This window comes from Hippocampus bargibanti, linkage group LG12 (genome assembly GCF_051943395.1).
Source record: "Hippocampus bargibanti isolate YZ-2025 linkage group LG12, ASM5194339v1, whole genome shotgun sequence".
Lineage (NCBI taxonomy): Eukaryota > Metazoa > Chordata > Actinopteri > Syngnathiformes > Syngnathidae > Hippocampus > Hippocampus bargibanti.
Genome location: NC_142745.1, coordinates 1,132,334 through 1,156,123, shown reverse-complemented (window position 1 = coordinate 1,156,123; position 23,790 = coordinate 1,132,334). Strand labels below are relative to the sequence as shown.

Genomic DNA, 23,790 nt, shown 5'->3' with positions numbered 1-23,790 from the left:
CCCAGTCTGCCCAAAATTAAGACGAAGAAGAAAAACAATGATGACAGTTCAGGCACATCCACGGACACCTCTGCCAGCTGGCTGCCAGGGTCCTCGTCGCTGCTTAGCCAAGTTGCTAAGTGAATAGCAAACACGTACGCAGGAGCTCAGCGAAACAGTCTTTTTGTGGATTCTTCGGGGCCAGAATGATGCCAAATAATGTCAGGTTTGTCCCCTCGTTGGTCTCCTCGAGTGATAAGAAACCGATCGTTCGTCCACATTTGGGTCGTTTTGCCTAATTTGTGCGGGGCCAGTGCTACTGAATTGAAATTGCGGTCAAGCCAGCCTGCACTCGCAAAATTGAACTCAAGTGAGCCGCCACCGCCATCGTCATTACGGTAGCCTGCGCCAGTGAGCGGCGTTGGCCACCTTCAAAATAAAAGCGCTTCAACTAACGCGCGCGCGTCTGGTTTCGATTAAAATATACATTTAAAATAAGCAATCTCTTGGCTGCCGGGACATATCACGTTCGCTCATGAAGAATAAAAACCCAGAACAATGCCAAGAAGCGTTCTCAAATGAATATAGCATATGAGGTCAATGTTAATTCTTTTTTTAATTTTGAAGGTGGCCAAAGACGCTCGTCAAAGGTAGATTACCGTAATGCAGTGTTGTCAATCGCAGTGGCGGCTCACTTGGCTTCCAATTTCGCGAGTCGAGGTTGGTAGTGTATTTGAGAGCTAAGCAGAGTGGAAGCGTGACCTTGCGCGAAGAACCAAATTGCAACGCGCCATGTCAATTAATGTGGACGTCGTGTTTTTTTAAATGACGTCGACTGCGTTCGGCGGGACAACGCGGTAAGAACCGACGCGGCTAACCGCTTCGTCTGTCGCTTAAACGTGGACGACGTGAGCTCAGTGGCGTCGTCCGGCGTTTCTCAAAGAACGCCAACGTTTACATTGTTAGTCGTTCCTGCGCCTTGCTGAAGTATTCAAGCGTTGCACAACTTCCTCTTGCAAGTGTTTGTTTGCCCTTTCAAAGTCGACGCGTTGATAGTGCCCACCGTTGGCAACTCGAAAGTCGAACTTTGACTAATAGGGGTTTAGTGTACGTCGATATTCTAGAAATTATTGCAATTGTGGTTATTTCTGGCGCTCTTTTATCTCCAACTGCGTCGTATATCGGAACTATTTTTGTCGTTCAGGAAGGCTTCTTCGTCACTGCATGAGGTACACTTAAAGGAGATGAAGGGATTTGTCTATAAATTTTACATAATCTAATACTGTAGTGCTTATTTTTTGTATTTCAAAGAACACTATGTCAAAATTTTACATCATCTTATATATGGCTATAATAATACATTTCATTTTAAGTGCCTTTCAAAGCTCTCAAGGACACTTTACAGTCACAGAGAAACATAAATAAAATACAATCACGAGTAGAATACAATAAATAAAATACAGTTATAAATAGAAACAAGAGAACGAGCTACACAGAAAATGCGATTCTAAATAGGTGAGTTTTGAGATGGGATTTGAAGGTGGGAAGAGAATCCATGTTACCCTCCCTCTTCCCTTTTCCACATTTCAAATCACAAATGTGTAATGGCTGTATTATTATAACAAAACAAAAAATGTCCGTTGGTGTCTCAATTTTCGCGTCTTTTTCAAGGATCACAAAATGGTGGACACGTCCAGTGGGCCCTGTAGTCCCTGAAGCCAACCTGAATGGGGGGACAGGATGATCCAAAATAATGCATTCATTTGATAATTGATGAGGTGTCCTGTAATTGTGGCGCCTCTGCTATACAGTGATTCCTTGGCTTACGAACTTAATTGGTTTCCAGACAGAGTGTGTAAGGCGAAAAGTGTGTCTTCCAAAAATTAATTTCCCATAGGAAACCATTAAAATGACAATAATCCCTTCCCAGGTGCCCTTAAAACATAATTTTCTACTTTCTAATTTTCTAAGCCTTAAAACTACACACATATACCTTATTTTATGTATAATAAATGTGCTGTGATATTATAATTAAAGAAATAAACTACTGTGTAATAAAGTTCTTTTATTGACCTTTGTGATGGTCGTTGATGGCTTGATGGAATGGAGTGGCCGGTTTCATCAGCATTAAAGACTTGATGAGGAACGTAGCCTTCTTCTTTCACCATCTTGAAGAATGATCCCTTGGAGGTGCTTTCTCTGCTATCATTTTACCTAGTTCCTCATCACTTGTTTAGCTGGCTTGATAGCTTTTTGCATCAAGTGTACAGATGGCTTGTGCGGCTTATTTGTGGAGCCTGATTGATGGGATAGTTTAACCTTGCAGTCTACACACTATCAAAGTTGAATGTTTAAACCGCCTCCCCTCACTGCTGCGTTCTTGACCAATCACATGGCTTTAACCGAAGACTGAGGACGGGGAATCGAAGACAAAAAAAATCTACCATTTTCTTTTTGGAGAACGGCTTCACTCTGTCTGTCTGTCTGTCTGTAAACCCCACCCCCCTCACTGTTGCGTTCTTGACCAATCACATGGCTTTAACTGGGGGCGGGGCATAGAGGACCAAAACACAGTCGGCTGCCATTTTGTTGTTCGGAGAACGGGCTCGTTCGCAAACGGCACATCACTCATTGTGGCAGGTCCGTGTGTATCCCGAAAAATAGTTTGTATGCCAAGGTAAAATTGTTAATAAATTTACGTTCGTAAACCGAAAAGTTCGTAAGCCAAGGGGTTGGTAAACCGAGGTATCACTGTATTTATTGTGTCTGTTTTTATGGAAGCCCTGTCGGAAGAGCGCCGTCCGTCGTGGCGATGCACTCACGTGTCCGTCAGCCGAGTGAAATGACTTTGAAATCATATTTTCCATATTTTCCAGGGATGAGTTGAGCTCAGCCGCGTTTGACATCGTGTCGCGCTTCCTGGCGAGCTTCTGCTGAGACGGCGCAGCGTCCGCTTTGTCCACAATCCACGGCGTCAAGCATGTATTGCCTGCAGTGGCTGCTGCCGGTGCTGCTCATCCCCAAGCCGCTCAACCCGGCGTTGTGGTTCAACCACTCCATGTTTATGGGCTTCTACCTACTCAGCTTCCTGCTGGAGAGGAAGCCGTGCACCATCTGCGCCTTGGTCTTCCTCGCCGCCCTCTTCCTCATCTGTTACAGCTGTTGGGGAAACTGCTTCCTGTATCACTGCCAGGTAAGAAGATTAATGGTTTCATTTCAAAGCGCCTTTCAAAACGCGCAAGGACACTTTACAGTCAAAGGATATTTTTTCTGCGGGTGAGCAGCAACAGCCACATGCGCCAGCATTCACTCAACCCAGAAGTAACGTAAAGTATCGTAATAGTAACAGTAATAGTAGTAATAGTAATAGCAGTAGTAGTAATCGTAATAGTAGTAATCATAATAGTAATAGTAATAATAATAACAGTAATGATAATAGTGATGATAATAATAAAAGTGATAATAATAGTGATAATAATAATGTGATAATAATGAAAGGCACTTATAAATGAAATGTATTATTATTAATAATAATAATAGTGATAATAGTGATACAAATAATGATAATAATAATAATAGTAATAAAAATAATGATAATAATAGTAGGAAAAATGATAATTACAATTATAATAAAAAATACATTTATAAGCGCCTTTCAAAATTCTGTATTATAAATGTGCTATGGTATTATAATTAAGGAAACAAATTGTATTATATAATAAAGTGGTTTTATTGACCTTTGTGATTGTCGTTGATGGCTTGATTGAATGGAGTGGACGCTTTTATCAGCATGAAACACTTGATGAGGAACGTAGGCTTCTTCTTTCACCATCTTGAGAAATGATCCCTTGTAGATGCTTTCCCTGTCATAATTTTACCTAGTTCCTCATCAATTGTGTTCTGTTTAGCTGGCTTGATAGCTCTTTGCATCAAGTATACAGATGGCTTGTGCTGGTTGTTTGTGGATGGGATATTTTAACCTTGCAGTCTACACTCTGCCTTTGAACTATCAAAGTCAAGTCCAAATTTCACTGTTTTCTCTCCATTTTCTCACTCTCTCTGTCGTCTGCCGATGTCTGTAATGTTTAAACCACCTCCCCTCACTGCTGCGTTCTTGACCAATCACGTGGCTTTAACCGAAAACTGGGGGTGGGGAATAGAGGACAAAAAATGAGTCGACTGCCATTTTCTTGTTCGGAGAACGGGCTCGTTCGCGAATGACACATCACTCATTGTGGCAACTCCGTGTGTATCCCGAAAAATAGTTTGTATGCCAAGGTAAAAAAAAAATCATAAATGTAACGTTCGTAAACCGAAAAGTTCGTAAACCGAGGCATTACTGTGTGTATTTTTTGACTTTGGGTGCTTGCATGTCAAATGTATGCGAATGCCGTGACTTGACATCTGGATTCCAGGACGCCGCTCTGCCACTCGCAGCCCACGACCCCGCCATCGTGGGAACCTAAAGGCCCGCCGCCGCCGCCACCACCGCAATGCTGGAAACAAGACCAACTTTGATGAAGAGACTTGATGAAAGACTTGAAAACGGAAAAAGTGGCGGACATTTTGTTTGGTCTTGCCGCATGTGTGTGTTTACTCAGAATTGGACACAGCGGACAATCAATGTTGCCGACCACTCCTTTTCCTCTTGACTTCACGCAACCACACACACACACACATTTGTGCTCTTGGATATGATTCAGTATTTTCAGCACATGCAGAAGAAACAACACACACACACACACACGCGCGTGCGCGCGTCTACGTACAAACGCATTTAAGTTGTATGGCAAGTTTTTTTTTCCCCTTTTAATTCTTGTGCTGCGTCACAAAGTTGTTTTTGGTTTTTAGGTGGAATAAAATAGTTTTTCCCCTGCTAGAGTATTGTGTACTTGAATTAAAAAAAGTTACTTTTGAAAATGTCATATTTTTCACTGTGGCGTACAAAATAAACTTTAGAAACAGCGTTGTGAAGTCAGTTTTCCAAAATGAAGATTTTAAAGGACAACCGACACCCACGGACAAGTTGCGTCCATAATTTGTAAAATAAATTCCTTCAAATTCCCAGCGGACAAATCAGGCCATTTCCAACAGAGCTTGTGCGCCATCTTGTGCATTTTCTGGGCGCTACATTGCAGTGCCGGCGCCTCAAAATGACACGGAAGGACTTCTTTAATCGATTGCAAACTATTTGAATCCTATTCATAACTGGATGAGTAACAAGAAAGCATCTTCTCCCAATCTGAACTCTCTGAAGCCATTGTTTTTATTCTGGAGCAGGGCAGTTTGTGAAGGATCCTGGCGTGACGTCACGAACAAGGGGGCGGGACTTTCTGAATCTGCCCAGTTCCGAGCTCATTTTGTTGCAGTTTTGGGACACCTTAAGTCATTTTTATTGGTGTTTTCCATTGGAATAAAATTATCGGCCTGCGTGTTTTGGGTGTTTTAGATGCTATAAAACGTTTTTCTGGTGTCAGGAAACAAAATAATGGTGTCGGTTGTCTTTTCATTGAGTACAATGACGGGCGACAATGTACCATATTTTAAAATAAATGTATTTTTTAATCTCTTCAATCAAACCTGTGATTTTTAAATTACTGTCATTTTAAGCCTGTACTTTGATTTTTGCATTAAAATAGTCAAACATTTGAAAACCTCAAAATCCGAACACTTGAAACGTATTTTTTTGAAATGTACAAGAACGTATTTTTCAAATGTGAATATACAAAAAAATATAATCAGTTGCCCTTATAGGAACGTGATCTCAGTGTCCAAATTCTGAAAAAAGTCCTCCTGCATCTCCAAGTCAAGCTGCTCCATCCTCTGGTAGGCCGCATGGCCTTTTTTACCTGAGCCAAAATTAAAAAAAAGATAGAAATGAACATGCTGGGAATTAAAGTTACCATAAAATCATGTATAAACTACCAAAAGAGAGGACCGCTTCCTTGGCGGCATTTCGAACGCCTTCATCAGGACACCTGCGGAGTTCAACCATGTGCTCGACACTCTCTGTGGCCTAGAAACACACACACAAATACACTAGTTCAATGACACGTGTGAGGACTCGACTCACTAATCAGTGCGTGGGACCGGCAATCAGACCGAAGCAATCAAAATCCCATGCTCACCGCCAAGCACTTGAGCGCCAAACAAGAGTTCCGCTGAATGGCGATGTCGGTACTCCTCAAACTCTCAGTGTAGTAAACAAGTGCCTGGACACACGCACATCCCTTTTAGTGTTAACCTAGCCATATGCTAGCACAGGAGATGTACCGTACCCTGCCTCGAAAGGCGATGCAGACAGAAGCCCGTTTCAGGCAGCGGGAGGCCGCCTGGCACACTTTGCGGTCGGCATCCGTCAGGAGTGCCGCCATCGCCTGCAACGTGCAACCCAGTGGGAGAAGGCGGGTCACGCCTCGCGACGTCATCTTGGTCAGCGCCCGCTGGCGCTTGGGACCCTTCACGGCTGACAGGAAGTACTCTGCGAGGGCATCAGACCGTGTGAGTTTTTGGGGCGGGACGTGTGAGAGCCGGGCCTGACGAACCTTCCTTGGATAGGCGGGCGATGTGTTCGGCCAGCGTGAGGATGTTGCATTGTCTCAGGTAAATCGACAGCTGGAACACGGTTACTCTGTCCGCGGCGCACGGCGGTTGAGGAGGCCAGAGTGCTGACCTGCAGGCCGCCTGCACCTGTTCCAGCAGTGTGCGGAACACTGAATAGATATCAAAGAGACACCTTTGCTTCTGAAACCTGGTAGACGCTTCCAAGATACACTAGTACACATTAAAACAACTAAAACACGCCAGAATACAAATCTCGTACCCACATCCGAGACTCATGCTGACTTAACTTCACACATAAGCTTTGGTTCTTACCTCTTTCGGGGAGTCCAGGCTGCTTGGCTTTGACTTTGGGTTTAATTTTGTGCGAGTACTGTTTCCTGAGTGCATTGACAAAGTTGTCCGAGTGGCAGCAGAATGGAGAAGAAGAAGCGACGTCTCGCACACAGTCGGCCCAGAATAGCAAAACTTCCCTGCTCTGGTTCTCTGCAAGCACTGCACCACAACCGGAAGACAAACTGTCACCTCTCAACGACCGACTGAAATAATCAAATCTAACCAACCAACCAACAAGGAAGGTATGCTAATCAATCAGAATCAGAAGCCAACTTTAGTCAGTCACACATGCGGGTTCATTATTTAGTTTGCTAATTAGTTATACTCACACTCTTCAATGGAGATGTTATTCTTGTCCTCCAGTAGTAAGCAACCGATTCTGTTCAAGACATCTGCTTGTTGAGAAACATCCTCAAGGAGATCCTCACGAGTCAAACTGAAGTTGACCCTCTGCAGTGTCTGAGGAGAACCACAAGAACATCAGACAAAAATCCAGAAGAAGCGATAGAAGAAACCTTTTGGACCTCCAGTAGGATGCAGCATGTATCCAGGTGTGTCTCCAGAGCCTGGTCTAGACCCCAATGGCCACAGGTCAGCGGGGATACTGGTGGCTGATCCTCGCAATCCCTTTGGTTTTCGGCACTCCTCGGACAAAACATTCAAGTTATTTATATATACAGTAAAGTCTCGTTATATCGATATTCAAGGGAGTCCGAAAAAATATCGATATAACCGGGACTATCGATATATCCGACCCTGTTTGCATGTAATTTTCTCCGCGCGTGCATAGAAATAGTATCGATATAACCGGGACTATCGATATATCCGATATCGATATAACGAGACTTTACTGTATATATATATATATATATATATATATATATATATATATATATATATATATATGTATGTATATGTATGTATATATATATGGTGTGTTTATTATTTATAGGCTCGCTCACCTGCCGAAACAGGAAGTGTCATCGTCCTGTGACAGGAAGTCAAAGCTGCAGAGAACTTCCTCCACGGCCAAGGTGTCATCCGATGATGAGGGTCTCATCAGGGACAGGTCGTTCTGAGTGGGATCAGGAGGGGGGCGGTCAATCAGTGCCATTTTTTTAAACACAAGTACGTTTCAGTGATTTGAGGTGCAGTTCTTCCTGTACACCGCATGGATCTCCCTCACCCTCAAGATTGTGTTGAGGTGTTCGATCTGTTGCTTCAGGACCCTCAATGGGCTCTCACAGTTTTGTGACGTCCGCAAGTTTCTCTCTAGCCCGGCCAGCAGCCCGCCCAGGCGCAGTGCCTGCGCCCGCCTCTCTCCAGCCCCGGGCGCATGTCCCCTGGGCCGAGGGCCCTCCACCTTGGCAGCTGTAGAGGGGAGCAAGGCGGCGGGGAATTCCAGGGTGGGGTCCTGTACGTCCTGCCATTGAGGAAGCGTGGAAGTCAAAAGTTTTGTTTTCATTGCTTGACAAGGAATATTATGAAGAGGCACAGGGAATGCTTGGAAGTATGACCAAAAGTAAATTAGATGACAATCAAATAAGGAGGAGAATGACAAACTTTGTGCTCCTGGTTGACACCATCAGGTGGACCATCCTCACCCTCCCTGAAACCTCCTTCTGGGTTGTCTTGGTTGTCTTTAATGATGTCAGGGGTACTGGACCTAACATTGACAAACACTTTTTATTCTTATTTATACTTGCACGTCTAAGTATTAACATTAACTCCTTGTCTAGTTTGACTGCTTAAAGTTTTCAATCAAAACCTCAGGTCTTGGTACTCATGTAAAACATATATTTTTTTGTTCTTTTTCAACCCTTCCAATTTCATCTTGAAGCTGGCCTCTGGTACAGTGACCATACATTCTACCAACCAGCAAAGGATGCTTTCACCTCTTCCTTTTGTGGCCATCCATCCATCCCTCCCATCCGACTTCGGGCAGTAGGTGGGGTACACAGTGAACTGGTTCCCAGCCAATCACAGGGCATAGACACTGAAGTCAATGTGCTAACCACTCGACTACCAGACCTCTCCATGTACATCATCATATAAACAAATGAAATGACGCATCAAACGTTGACCTTGTCACCTGTGAAGATCCACGAGAGAAGAAGGCGAAGCAAATAGTTCTCCCCAGCGCTCCGCCTTCTCTTCTTCCCCCTGTTCCTCTTCCTCTTGAGCCATCTTATTCCTCCTCCTGCTGGTAACACTTTCCTCCCCGTCCTCGCCCATGGAAAGTTGAGTGTGACTGCCTCCCACACTGCTGCAGAGGCTGGTTGAATGGAAGAATCAAAGAAATGATGGATGAACAGAAGGAAGGATGAGCGGTAGGATGGATCAAATTGACAGAAGAAAGAAAGAATGGAGGTATGATGAATGGATGGAAAATGTTTGAAAATTGGAAGCAATAAAGGACCGTTGTTTGGACGTATGGTTGAGTGGGGTGTGACTTGCGTGTACCTGGGTGGTGTCTTGGCCTGCGAGAGGCTCGATGTGATGGACGAGTGTGACAGATAGCTCATTAAAGACACACCCCTGTCCCGCCCACTTTTCCTCATTCGCAGTGGGACTGAAGCTCCTCCTCCTCCGGCCTGCAGCTCCTGAACCATCGACTATAACAAGACAGCCAAGATAGCCAATTTCCTAATCTTTCACGCGAGCTGCTTACAAAACATATGTCCCAACATCCTTAGCTAGCTAACTAGCTAGCTATCAGGTCTGTGTGCCACACACTCACCAGAAAGTACTTCTCTGAGAAGGAAGGTGTGCTAGGTGCAGTCCAACTTTGTACTGAAGTCTTCCTGTTCCACCCTGACGGTCGGTTGCTCGACAAAAGTCCAACCTTATCACCGCTATCCAACGGACTACACACAGAAAATCATGAAATGTGCTTTTTAATTTTGTTGCTTCTGGTGGTGGTGCCAGTGATGGTGGTGTGTGTTCTTACTTCCACGTAACCTCCAGCTGTAGCTTGATGGTCCCCAGCTGGGTAATGTCCACCAACATGAGTTGGGGAGTAGCCACAAAGAAGTGTGCGCTGGCACAGGTCACGTTGCCCACTAGCTGCCACCCCAGACCCTTGGCCTCTGAAACCTGAGGTGGGGGTTGACAGTGAGCGTGATTTTGTGTGGTAGACACCCTCCAACAAACGGGCCTCACCTTGATCTCAAAGTTGTGCTTGATGTGCGGTAGGAAGAGCATCTCCTCCTCATCCCAGGACTGGACATCGTCACTTTCGATACGGCCGCGAATCTTCCAACGCTGATGGCCCAGCTGAAGGACAACCTGAAACAACAAGGCATGGGCGGTTTGGAAGTGGGTACAGTATATAGATTGGCAAAATAGAGAGGAAGAAGCACTTGAAGTTGTCAGGTCGGTGATAAATGAGTAGGTGGAAAAGAAGAACGTTGGGAAATAGGTAGGTTGATTGGGAAGTGATGAGTAACTAAGGTCAGAAGATGAAGAAATATTTAGCTAGGTAGCTAGGTGACAATATATGGTTGGTCTGAGATCCTCACCTCATACTGGTCTCCGGGACATAGCCGGGCGAAGCCAATGAGACCTACGAGTGGTAAAGATGTTAAAAGGATCCAAAAAACCACCAGGGGGCAAACGCTACAATCTGCCTCTTCCATCGCTACCTTTCATCTTGACATGAAGTTCTCCGAGGAGGACCTCTAGCTCTCCCTCCATGGCTGACATGTCCTGCAGAGAGAACATACTGTAAGTCATGTTGGCTTGGGACTTTGAGCGATAACAGTACTGATAAACACCAGGAATTGTCTTTCTGGTTGAATTCCTTTCAAGGAATGATGGGACAGAACAAAAGGCATTCTGACAGACCAACAGGTATCATCTTTGTGTTAAACCTCTTGGTCAAAAATTACAATTGTGTTCTGGGAGACTCTTAAAAAGACTTTTCTGTTCAAGTGAGGAGGGATTGTAATGAAACATCTACTAGTGAGTGGTAACCACCTGGATGCTGTGCCTGTGGTTGCGTCCGAGTTCCAGGAGGCTCTCCCTGGACTCCCTGGTGGAGGGCGCCAGGGAGAAGGCTCGCTTCATGTTGACGGCTCCCTGGCAGAGACGCCACTGGACGCAGTAGTTCTCGTAGAGCTCGTCCACCTGCGGTTACCATTATGAATTGCAATCATCTCATCAGGTAGTAGGTGTGGTCGATGGAAGAGCACATTTAGAGATACATTGATAGTGTGAAGCTACGACAAGTGAAGTCCAGTCTAGGAAGAGAAATTTGCGTTTCAGACAGCGAGCACTAATGTTTTGCTGTAAAACTAGCAGTGGAGGACCATCAAGGCCTGTAAAGCCTTCTCTGCAGGCCTAAAAATATCTGAATCACGGACCCCCTAGTGGACTTGTAGTAAATCACACCACACGTTTTTCAGTCTGGATTGATTCAGACGTAGCACTACTGAAGGCCTAGCGATTAAATCCACAGCCCGTCACTGAAAACTACCATCACCTTTATGTGCATCAAGCTTGCTTGTGGCTTTTCTCATTTCAGTTCTAGCATTTACCTTGCTGATTTGGAATTCCAGCTTTCGGATAAGTCTCTCCTGAACACGAATCTCCTGCAGGACCGAAGAATAATCAACAGTTATTTTTGGTTTATTTTAAAAGGCATGAGGCTCAGTGTTTGCTCACCTTGTCAAGGTCGTACTGAAAACCCTGGAAGGACAGAAAAGCCCAAGCATGAAATCACATTTAGTCATCAAAGAAACAGTTGATGACTAGTGACTTGATCTTGAAATCTTCCTCCTTGCTGTGTCAAGGGTTTTGCCATCATGATTTGATGCACTTATAAGTCTTATGGTTCTGTACTGTGTACAGTTCATTTTTAAAAATTTCATTGCTGGATTAAAAAAAAAAAATATTTGTTCTACTTTCTTCTCTTCAAAATTGCAGTTTTGTCCACCCCTATGCTCAACAATGTACATTGATTTTATCCAAAAGGTTGTTTCCAGCTCACCAGTCTAGAGTTCCTTTTGGTTTCTCGCTGCTGTGAAGACAGAAAGTCCATCTCAGACTGGTGGCGGTCCACATGATCCCTGCACACACACACGCACACGTGCACACACACATACACACACACATACACGTGCATGCATCACACTTAAGACCTCCAATTTCAGTTTTAGACCAGATTTCAGACATTCAATCTCAGACGCTTCATTTGAGTCCTTGACCATCAATCCTTTGATCTCGGATATCTTGTCTTCAGAACTCAGACTTCAGACTTTGAGATATCAAACAACCGACCTGACATCAATCCCCAGAACTCACATTTAAGACCCTACATCAGTTTTCACACCCCTGATTTTGGACTTCAAACATCAGATTTGAGACTCCAGGCCGCAGGTTCCAATATTGGATCTCACACTCCAGATAGATCTTAAACCTGATAACACAGACTCCAAATACCAAACTTCAAATCGCAGATCTCACTGACATTCTACTGACATGAGAGAACAGACCTCAAACTTGAGACCTCAGGCTTTAAACAACAGCGTATAGACATCAGATATCAGCACTCAGGACAATAGACTTCTGCGACCACAAATCACAAATCTCTGTCATGTGTCTGTGTGGGACAGAACCAGGAGTAACCCACTTGAGGCCTTTGCGTAGCGCTTGGAAAACTTGGTCCACATCCTCTGGCTGAAGGGACCAGACGGATCCAAATCCTCTTCTGGAAGACAGTGGCGCTCGTGGAGTTTTTCTTTCAGACACAGCGTTGGGGCGCAATGAGTTACGAGTGGAGGAAGGCCTGAAAAGTCCAGCCAAGGGTAAAGTAAAGATGTACTGTACTGAAGGAGAATTGTTGAATACATTAGCAAAAGTAAAAGTAGTGACTCACCGCCGTCGTCCTGTAACGGAGCCGAACCCCGTGAATGAGCGACTACGATGAACTGGATTTCCATCCGAGGGTGAGTCAAATCGCAGCTTGACCGACATCCTGAAAGCAGGAAAAGTGGTTGTCAGGCGTCCTGTTTCCTGTTTCCCAATCTACTCACGCACATCAGCTTACTGATGGCATAGAGCACATGGACGACCCTAAAACCACACAAGCCAGAGCCTCATCTACCAGTGAGGCAATCCCAAAGATAATATAGCACTACCTCGAATTATAAGTGTCCAAAACTTACCATTTTTTTCCTGTGTCGAGCTGTTACCTGAGCATTCACCCAAATGATTTCTCTTCTAAAGTAAACTGGGTACACGGTGAAAACAGACAAGTACAAAATGAGAGTACTTCAAAACCCAGGCCGCGTAAAGTCACACATAAAAGTCTTCTATACTTTCTTTTTGTATGATGTGTTTTTTTCCTGCACAGAGCTAATTTTATTCCTTAAAAGCCCAAGACAACTGGGTGGTTTGAAGAGACCGGAAAGGATTATTGGGCACATCAGGTTTGCAGACTCAGAAAACCTTTATTCATCCCACAATGGGGAAATTTGCAGTCCACAGCAGCGCTGTTGACAACTCTGTGAAAAAGAGCATGATTGGGGGAAACAGATGTAGGCAGGTGTTGGGGTAAAAGTGTGGATAAAAGACAGACCATGATTTTTTTTTTTCATTGGTCCCTGTTTACTTGAATGGTAAAGACCACACCCAGAATCACAGGCGGATGGCTTCAGTCCTGAGACCCTAAACATCAGGTCACAACCTTGAACTTCAGACCTTCGATCTTAGACAGTCGATTTCATCCGTAGACTTCAGAAACTACAACTCAGACTTCAGGCCTTAGACCTCAATCTTCATACGTCACAGCTAAAGTGTTCACCCTGAGACTTCAGAGCTCAAAGTTCTCCTGTACTGAAGATTTTTGACTTTGCTTCCGATTGCAATCCTCAGATAACGGACTATGGACACTTCAGACTTCATACTTCAGATTTTTGATTTGATATTTGAAACTTCAGACCTTAAATTTCAGACTTCAGACTATTGATGTTATACTCCATGTCTCTGATCTTGATCTCAGCCCTTCAATTATATACCTGAGACTTCAGACATAAAACGTTAGACTTCCTAAATTGGACCAAAGATTTTAAACTTCCCGCTTCAAAAGTCAGTATTCAGAACTCGGATAACAGCCCGTAAATGTCAGACGTCAGGGTCCGACCTTTGACTTTGGACTCCAGACCTTAGACTTCCGACCTCCTTCTTGAGACTACAGCTGTTCGACTTCAGACCTCAGACATCCTTTCTCCGATTTCAGGCCTGAGATATCCCATCTCATACCTCACTTATCAGACCTCAAAATATCATCCCTGACCCCAGGACTCAGAAGCATCCATACTATGGCTCCTTTGAGAATCTTTTTTTTGGTTTGTGACTGTCCAATTTTGTCGGGTCAGAGCCTACTGTATCTTTTTTCTGTGCTTATTTCCCCCCTCTTCTATCGTACCACTTGATTCCGTCTCTCTCACACATACGGACTGAGTCATCTTTGACAACGAGGCCGCGTTTCCTCCTTTTGTTGCTTTGCCCTGGGCTTCCCTCTTATTTCCATTGGAAACTGAGGACGAGCTTTGAAACAACGCAACAAAAAGTCGGAAAACGACAACACAAAAACTAGAGCGTTGAAACGCATCTTGAAGATTTATCTTTCTTCTACTTTTAGGATCCGTGCCAAGTCAAACAACATGGACTCGCTGCAGAGAGTTCGGAGGTTAAAAATGACTCATGCTCCCCAGGGAGGACAACTATGCCCCCCCCCCCCCCCCCACGCGCGCACACACACACACACACACACACACACGCACACACGCATCCAGATGGGATGTTGGACAAGGAAAACCAAAGTGACTTGGTAGCCTTGACAGTTGTCCCTTCTAAAGTACATGGACACCATTAATCGATCAATTCATTTAATCGATCAATCATTAATCGATGAATTAGAGAGATTTCGAAACGGCTCATATGTCCCCCTCCAAAATGCTCTAACATCTTGTTGAAGTCTCCTGCAAACAATTCTTGGCCCAAAAAAAAAAATGAATAAAAATAACATTGACTACAAAATACATGAGATGTGCACATTTTTTTAAAGTTATTGATCACAAAAGATTCCATTTTGACACACAAAAAAAGCTGACATTGTCACAGTCAGGTCAAGGCAAGCGAAGCTCTTGTTTCGCTGCAAACATTGGAAAAATTGAGATATTTCAATTGATCAACATGACATTTGCACGTTACACACATGCATGCCAGGACATTATTTATTTATGTATTATTTATTTAGTTATTTATTTATTCATTTATATTAGCGTGCCATTAAAATTACATTTATGCCGAGACGGGCAGCGTCAATTCTATTGACTGAAGGCCAATATTTCGCCCCCCAAAAAAAACAAAACGTTGCATTTGACAACAAAAGGCAATATTATCCCGTAAAGATGGAAATATTTGTGGCAGCGTGCATTACATGCTGCTGCATGCGCCCGCCGTTATCTTAGCTTAGCTATCTGTGGCCAACAGATGAGCGACGCCTGCTGAGGGCTGTGAGACACACACACAAACTTGAAAGATACGGCTTATACATGCTGACTGTGTGTGTATACTACTGACTTGCTGTTGTTCACGTTCCCTTCTTGACTTTTTCTTTTATATCCTATATTTGTGTGGACACTACATATGACGTTTCTGACCATTCCTGCTGCTGTTCATAATTGGTTCCCAGACAGTGTGTAAGGCGAAAAGTGTGTATCCCAAAAATTAATTTCCCATAGGAAACCATTAAAATGAGAATAATCCGTTCCCAGGTCCCCATAAAACATAATTTTCTACTTTCTAATTTTCTAAGCCTTAAAAATACATAAAACATGCCTTATTTTGATACAATCTTGTATTTTAAAGGACAATCGACGTCTCCGGACAAGTTGTGTCCATAAATTGTAAAATGGCTTCAAATGACTTCTACTGAGCGTATTTTACAAAGATTCCACCGCATATAGCGATATTTTACGTTTTAAGCCTGGCGGTGAATATTCCGGAAGTATTTTTGAGTTGGTGACGAGTCCTCATGTTACGTCACTGAAGGAACGCCCCTGACCAAAAAAAAGGACACATTGTAGCAGTCCTTCCATCATGTCAATGCATTTTAGTCATTTTGTTTAGTCTGAAAACGTCATGTTGCACCAAAAAGAGCCAGAAGAGGGCGACTAAGCTCCATATAAGGAATTTATCAGCCTCTGGAAATGGGCTGATTCATTCCTCACAGGGAGCTTGGTCGCCATTTTCTGCCTCTTTTCTGGGACGCTACATTGTAGTCCAGATGCCTCAAAATGGCACTGAATAACTTCTTTAATCGATTGCAAACATGTATGCTTTCCTCTTCAGAACTATTTGAATCATATTCAGAACTGGATGAAAGCATCTTCTCCGAATCTGAAGCCATTGTTTTGATTCTCCAGCAATGCAAGACGTCTTGGTGTGACGTCACGAACTGGGGGCGGGACTTTCTGAAAATGTCCAATTTGCAGCTCATTTTTTTTTGCAGATTTTGGACACCTGAAGTCATTTTTATTGTTGTTTTGCATTTGAATAAAAATATCATACTGCTTGTTTTGGGTATTTTAGATGCTATGAAACGTTTTTCTGATGTCAGTTAAGAAAGAAAAAAGTGACGTCGATTGTCCTTTAAGCACTCTATTTTGTGATTGTATTTGATTGATTCTAGTACCGATGCTTGTCTGTGACTGTAAAGTGTCCTTGAGGGCTTTGAAAGGCGCTTAAAATATAATGTATTATTATTATCATTACTAATAATACTAATTGACTGGTGATTTCAATATTTGCTCTATTTTGATGTTGTTATGTGACACGGTTTTGATGATATTTGGAATTCCAAAGAGTGGGTTGAAACATCTGCTTTCATCTTTTGGGAATTGTTTGTTTGTCTCCAGACAAAAATCATGCCCGTCAACTCAACAAAACATCACGCTATGAATTATTCATTTTCCATCCTAATATTCTGTCACTTACTTGTAGCGTGCATGAAGAAGAAGAAGAAGAATTTAGGAAGACGTTAGTTCCATGTCCGAAGCTTCCTTAGCTCAGAGGATCCATCCTGGACTATTGGGGCGCTCTTCCCCGCCCTGTGTGGCGTAAACATGCTGCTTGCGTGTGTGAGTTGCTGATAGGACTTTTGGGACGCTTCAGGACGACGACGTGACTCGGCCTCCGACTCTTGCTTCAGCTGTGGTTTGCTCAACACTCCCGCTCGACTCCTGCGTCCTCATCCCTTCTCATCTGTCGCCGTCGATAACCCCCCCCCCCTCCATACACTGAGTCTCTCTCTCTCTCTCTCTCTCTCTCTCTCTCTCTCTCTCTCTCTCTCTCCACCCCCTTTTCTCCTCTCCAACTTGGTCTCTCTCTCTCTCTCTCTCTCTCTCTCTCTCTCTCTCTCTCGTTCTCTCTTTCCTACCTGGTGTGACTGCTGCCACTTGTCTTAACCCCCCCCCCCCGTACCCCCAGTCTTGGCTTCTGTCCCCGACTTTTGCCTCTTGCTGTTTTTTTCCTCAACCACTCTTCCATTTCCTGCCTCCTTTGTTTACTTTCCTTTGCTTCAACTTCCTCCCCCTCCTCACCCCCTTCCTCTAATTCCACTCTCCCCCTTACTCCATCACTGCCCCGCCCCACCCCACAACCCTCATGCACTCTTCTCGTGCACTCCCAACGCCGCAGTTTCGACATGTGGACCGATGTAATACTGTATACACATCCCGAAAAAAAAAACTACAGTGTCATGCGTAAACATTTATATGCCTATACGTGCGTCAAAATACCGTTTCAGTACATCCATTTACAGAATAAAATATGTAGATGATCGTATACACGTCACTGCAATCCATCTGTTGTCAAATTTTCTTTGTTATTTCTGGAATGTTCTATGCAGACGTAATCGGATCCATATGTGTTACTGCCCCTCCCCCCACCTACCGGTCCTTTACAAAGTTACAGTTCTAAAAAATCAATTGTGTATTTCTTGATTATGATTCATATTTATAAACTACTGGAGTGTTTTTTTTTTTAACAACACAGAAATTGATCGTTTTCCCAATTGTAATCAAATGTGTTTTTGAATGGTGCATTAAGAGGAAACAATCGTAATCTTGTTTAGTTTGACACAATCTTGAAGGTCATCGATAAATCCATCACTCGATTTCTTCTTTGTAATCCTCCTGGGTTTTCCCCCGCTAGGGGTCGCCACATTTCCTTCTTTGTCGTGCTCTCTTATCGCTTCTCACGGGTTTGGCCCACAAGAATTTTTTAAATAATAATAATAATAATACATTTCATTTATGCACGCCTTTCAAAAATCTCAAGGTCACTTTACAGTCACAGGATAAGTTTTTCTGTGGGTGAGCAGCGGCAACTACACGCGCCAGCGTTCATTCAACCCGGAAGTAACTCAAAGAGATAGAAAGCTAGCTCGCTAGCTAGTCAGAAAACCTTTATTCGTCCCACAATGGGGAAATTTGAAATAATAATAATAGTAATAATAATAATAATAATTAGATGACATTAGATTAGCCTTTATTAGTCTGGCAGTGGAGAAATTTACATTTCACAGCAGCAAAGGAATGAAAGTAGAAAAACACAATACATATAATAATAATAGAACGTCGCTAATAGATAGCTACCTAGCCAGCTAGATAGCAAAACGATAGCAGGCTAGATAGCTACCTCGACAGTACCTCTGATGAGCCCATTTCAAATGGACTCCCACCTGAAAAGGTTCACTTCCGCCCGTGCCAATTCTACTTCCTGTTGTCTCTAATCTTTAGAAACCTTTGCCTTCCTCATCGCAGAGACTCCGTTAGTTAGCGCGTCGTACACTTCCAGAGGTGGCAAGCAATGTACCAGTGTAGTTACTCAATCTCTTCTATTTGCCCGGTGACCAGTTCTTGCGCATTTTGCCTTTTGCGCGAAGGCCGTCTATGTTTTCAAGCACGTTTATTTCCCCAACGCCAAAACAAGTTTGACTAGTTTCTGAGCTCCCCCTCATCCCTCACCTCTTGACCCCACTCATCATTGCTCTCCTCCGCCCTGTTTGGTCTGAAACTTCACTTTTGTTCTTCCTTCCCTCTCATTCATGTCCATACATGCTGTCATACTTGCGCCAATCTCTCTTTCTCCAGTGCCGGCGTCCGCATTTCTAAATACCTCCAGCCCATCTGCTCCCTCCCTGCACATCACAATGTTGTCTGCCAACATCGTGGCCGACGTGGATTGCATTCTAACCTCATGTGCTCTCCTATCAATCACTATTGTAAAGAGGAAGGGGCTTATGGTTGATCCCTGATGCACTCCCACTGCCACCTTTGCGTCTTCTGCCACAGCTTCATGTCTTCTACTATGGCACATTTCTCTACAACTCCAGACTTCCACTATCACGTTTCCCTTTTGAGTCTGGTACGTCTGTGTAAGCTCTCAGTCGTACCGGAGTGGTCCATCGATGAAAAGGTTGCTTCAGCCGTCATCTGTACTTCTTTCAAGGTGTCGGACGTTTCGCTTCTTATCCAAGAAACTTCGTCAGCAAACTAAAGTCTTATTGGTAGTATCGGCCCCATATATATATACATATATATGTCCCTACTGTCCAGACAAGGCGGTGCCGGACTCTGCTGATTCTATTTGGAATTTTTTTTCATTCATTGAAGGTGCACCTTGTAGTCCGGTGCCTTGAGTCTGGTACTGTGATGCCCTCTATTGTCCATTTTCGAATAAGTATTACAAAGAAATAAAGTGGGCAGGGGGACATTCCTGGAATCAATTTATAAATAAATATTATATATATATATTTCTTCTTAGGTTTGATTCGCATATTTGTTTTGGCCAATTTTTTTGCGTTGGATGCCCTTCCTGACACCACCCTCTGTATTTATCCGGACTTGGGACCGGCACAATAAGACACTACATTACATTACATCATATATATATTTATTGTTACATATTAGAGGCCACATAGAAATGGTATAGAAAACGGATGGACAAATAAAACCACACGATGTGCAACAAAACAGATACTTTGATGTTGTTTTTTTTTTTTTGACGCAGGCACACATGCACGACACATGAAATCAGCATCAGTTGCCATGGCAACCGCCTCAGACTGGCTTGTCTGGGCCAACATGGCTGCCCAAGGTGATGTGTGTGCGTGCTTGCGCGCGTGTCCATCCATTCAGCAGATGTGTGTGGGTGCGCACCTTCATATAATACGTATGTTGTTCATTTTTTCAGACGTTTTTATTTATGCTTTGCGTGGATCTATTTCTGCAAAAAAGGAACTTATCACCCAACTCTGAGTACACGCGACACGCTATACTATCATCATGAACTTGATTTTTTTCCCGCAAGACCTCACTTCAACCTTTTTGTTTTTGCATTACGTCTCTTTACACACGACACTACCTCACTTTACATTCACAAATGGCATGTATTGTCTGTTGTCAATTGTCTGTCTTTTTTAGCCACATTATAAGTCTTCTGGGTCAGAGAGGACATTAATATCATCTGTGCTGTATGTCATGCATATTAGCATATTTGACAATAAAGCTGACTTAGACTTTGACTTTTTTTTAATACTGTATATGCAGTGACGTGCATTTATAAGTAAAGGTAACACGATAAAAACTTTTTTATTCTTTTTTTCTATGCTACAGTTTGTATATATAAATATTGCTGACATGATATTTTAAACAAAACACGTTAACTGTTGCCAATCAAATGGTGAATAAGCTACTCTGTTAAGTTCATATGTTTGTAAATCTGACTGTGATGACGTCAGTGCCTCACCAGCCATGAACTTCACCGCACGTCACTGTGTGTATGCTATTTTTTTCTTGTTGGAGGAGTACAAGTTTATTTTCCCGAAGGTAAAGAAAAAAAGTTGCAACTTTGTTTTCTAACAGACACGCTGTTTTTCCCGCCATACACAACAATCGGATTGTTGCCTGAAATCGCTTCATATGCAGATTGACTAATTAGCGCTAAAACCTTTTAGATTGTTGCTGTGGACTGCAAATTTCCCCATTGGGGGACGAATAAAGGTTTTCTGATTCTGAGTAAACATGCTAGTCTACCTGCGGCACACGCGCACACGCACTCAAGCGACCGCAGCTGGCGCTTCTTTTTTGGGCTCCATTTTGGCTCCTCCAGCCCAGAGGATGCAGCGGCGGAGGAGTCAGTCGTTTGGCCAACATCCTGCAGGAGTCAACTCTTTCTTTTGGGGGGGATGTGGATCCCACCACTGATGCACTCCACCACCTCCTCCTCCTCCTCCACCAGCGCCTCCTGCTCCCCCCATTTTCGTGCTGCCCTCCTCCCCATCACTCCCTCCCTCCCTCCCGCTCATTTTTTATGCATTTTTCCGAACTGTCATGGCGATTTTGTGTCCTTGGAAATAAGCAGCAGCAGCAGGCGGCGGCGGCTTTTCGCGTCTACCGGGCCGACGGAGGCGAACGTCTCTCCGGGCTGAGCGGAGAGGGAGCGTCGCTGCGGCCGCCGGAGCAGGTGAGCGCCGTGCCGATCTAGCTGGACGGCCGAGGTTCGTTCGTTCCTTCGTTCGTTTGTTCGTCGGCGTCGCCCCGGACGGGGTTTTTCTCGGAGCTCCACACGTGTAAGGAGGAGGCGGCTGTCGGGGATGTATTTACCCCCGCGTTGCGGGGACATCACTGAGCTAGCAGACCCGTCGAGCTAGGCGGCTAACGCCATAGAAGCTAAACACAACCCGGCCAGGGTCTCCGTCTTTCCCCTCCCTGCCCTGCTTTGATTTTCTTCCTACATTCTATTGGCCTCCTCCCGAGGCTCCCTCAGCCGGCGACGAGCGCTTCTCTGGCGGGATACTCGCACACGGAGCCGGGCAAGCTGAGCGTTAGCCGCCGCGTCGGCTAGCATCACCCCTCCCGAGCCCCCCGAGCGATGTGGAAGCTAGCTAGATAGCTAGCTAGCTAACTAACTGGCTAGTCTCCGAGCTCGCTCGTCTCCCATGCGAATATATTTACACTTAATCATCCGATAGATGACAAATAAACGAAAATGTTGTGGCGATACGTGGTCGCCCCGGGTCCTCTCACTTACACCTGGCCAGGTAAGCGGACGATGATGCCGCATGGAATTTATGTCTAGCACAGCCTCCAAACTTTCACATCATAATCACAAAACAGCACTTCCATAACTGATCACAATACCTGTTCAAACCGAGTAAAAATGTCGCAATAGAAAAATGAAGAAATTAATTAAAATGACCTCACCAAGCGATTCATTGCCCAGGTCTCAACGATAACATTCCACAATGAACAAAAAACCCGAATCATTTTAAACCAAAATGCTTTCTAACTAAAGTAAAGCATTTTAACTTAATTACTCCATGTTCCAGTGGACTTATTGAAAGTGGTTCCACCAAGGACTGGGCAACAAATCAATCATCAATATGTAACATGCTGGATACCAGGGTTGACAGAAAATATTATTTTTCCTACAATGCTTGTTTGAATAGAAACAAACATTTCAGATCGCGATATTTCATAAATGATCATGTTCTGACATTGCAAGCATCTTTGAGTTTTTTTTCCCGTAACCTGAACAATGAAGCAACAATTATTCCCGTCTTATCATTTCATCAGTCGTGATCCATCAATTTATTTTGTACTCTACAGAATATGTAATAATAGATAAAGTTGATGAATGATTTATATGCTTTCACAGTCAGAGCAACCCTCCGAGGGCAACCAAAACTACAATGTGGGCCGCAACAACAATGAGTTTGACATCCCTGCTTTAAGGTATGTGCAAATAAAAAGAACTGAGATGAACTTCTATTCAACTTTTCAGCTTGTACCCACATTCCTTCATTAATATAAATGTGGAACAACTTAAATTGAAAATAATACTGTGGCCTTATTATTTTTGGTATATTCTGAGTTATATTTTAACATGTATAATGTTAAAATATAACTCAGAATATACGTCGCATACTTACACTATTGATACTCAAACTATCAAAAAATAGTTTATAGAAAAGGTTTGTAAATGTATTTTATTGTACCCACGGATCAAGTATTAAAAAATATATCGAACGTAGTGAACCCCGATGATGAAATTAGTAAAAAGTAAAAGAAAACGTAAATAATTGTGATGCAATTTTCAGGCGACAGCAAAAGGCAAAATGGCCGCCCCCGAGATGTTGAAGAACTGGTGATTTTTTTTCTGCTTACCACAACTTTCACAAACACATGAAACTTATTGCTCATAAAAATATCAGGTTCACTTTCCCTTTAAAGGACAACCAACGTCATTTTTTTGTTTCTTAACTGACATCATAAAAACGTTTTATAGCATCTAAAATACCCGAAACACGCAGGCTGATATTTTTATTCAAATGCAAAACACCAATCAAAATGACTTCGTGTCCAAAATCTGCAAAAAAATTGAGCTGCGAATTGGGCATTTTCAGAAAGTCCCGCCCCCAGTTCGTGACGTCACGCCAAGACGTCTTGCATTGCTGGAGAATCAAAACATTGGCTTCAGATTCGGAGAATATGCTTTCTTGTTCCACATCCAGTTATGATTATGATTGAAATAGTTCTGAAGAGGAAAACATACATGTTTGCAATCGATTAAAGAAGTCCTTCCGTGTCATTTTGAGGCATCTGGACTGCAATGTAGCGTCCCATAAAAGGGGCAGAAAATGGCGACAAAGCTCCGTGTAAGGAATTAATCAGCCCATTTCCACAGGCTGATTAATTCCTTACACGGAGCTTTGTCGCCATTTTCTGCCTCTTTTTGGTGCAACACGAAGTTTTCAGACCAAACAAGTACAGCAAAATGCATTGACATGATGGAAGGACTGCTACAATGTGTCTTTTTTTCGGTCAGGGGCGTTCCTCC

The 23,790-nt window shown here is 43.5% G+C and overlaps 3 protein-coding genes across 4 annotated transcripts in view; 2 read left to right on the top strand and 1 right to left on the bottom strand.

Moving 5' to 3' along the window:
• Nucleotides 1-59: 59 nt before the first annotated feature.
• On the top strand, nt 60-5,829 carry blcap (bladder cancer associated protein). The gene is made up of 3 exons (XM_089009932.1): nt 60-205; nt 2,856-3,172; nt 4,395-5,829. The coding sequence occupies exons 2-3, from the start codon at nt 2,960-2,962 to the stop codon at nt 4,443-4,445; spliced, it is 264 nt and encodes an 87-aa protein (XP_088866058.1). The 5' UTR covers nt 60-205; nt 2,856-2,959; the 3' UTR covers nt 4,446-5,829.
• On the bottom strand, nt 5,521-17,190 carry ripor3 (RIPOR family member 3). Of its 2 annotated transcripts, none has more exons than XM_089009928.1 (25): nt 16,882-17,190; nt 12,755-12,853; nt 12,509-12,664; nt 11,867-11,945; nt 11,542-11,565; nt 11,415-11,468; nt 10,855-11,004; nt 10,521-10,584; nt 10,398-10,441; nt 10,039-10,164; nt 9,827-9,972; nt 9,617-9,743; nt 9,340-9,491; nt 8,969-9,151; nt 8,440-8,542; nt 8,063-8,299; nt 7,839-7,951; nt 7,401-7,521; nt 7,206-7,335; nt 6,856-7,035; nt 6,525-6,692; nt 6,258-6,460; nt 6,108-6,191; nt 5,905-5,995; nt 5,521-5,828 (listed from the first exon to the last, which is right to left on the bottom strand). In XM_089009928.1, the coding sequence occupies exons 2-25, from the start codon at nt 12,850-12,852 to the stop codon at nt 5,728-5,730; spliced, it is 2,934 nt and encodes a 977-aa protein (XP_088866054.1). In that variant the 5' UTR covers nt 12,853; nt 16,882-17,190; the 3' UTR covers nt 5,521-5,727. The 2 variants fall into 2 exon arrangements, with proteins under 2 accessions (XP_088866054.1, XP_088866055.1); XM_089009929.1 differs by having other exon boundaries at nt 7,401-7,518; nt 16,882-17,189.
• Nucleotides 17,191-19,954: 2,764 nt separating this feature from the next.
• Nucleotides 19,955-23,790, top strand: part of chd6 (chromodomain helicase DNA binding protein 6) — a 47,065-nt gene continuing 43,229 nt past the window's right edge. Inside the window, 2 exon segments of the mRNA XM_089009298.1 lie at nt 19,955-21,414; nt 22,609-22,685. The gene's annotated coding sequence lies outside the window, so the exon portion shown is untranslated.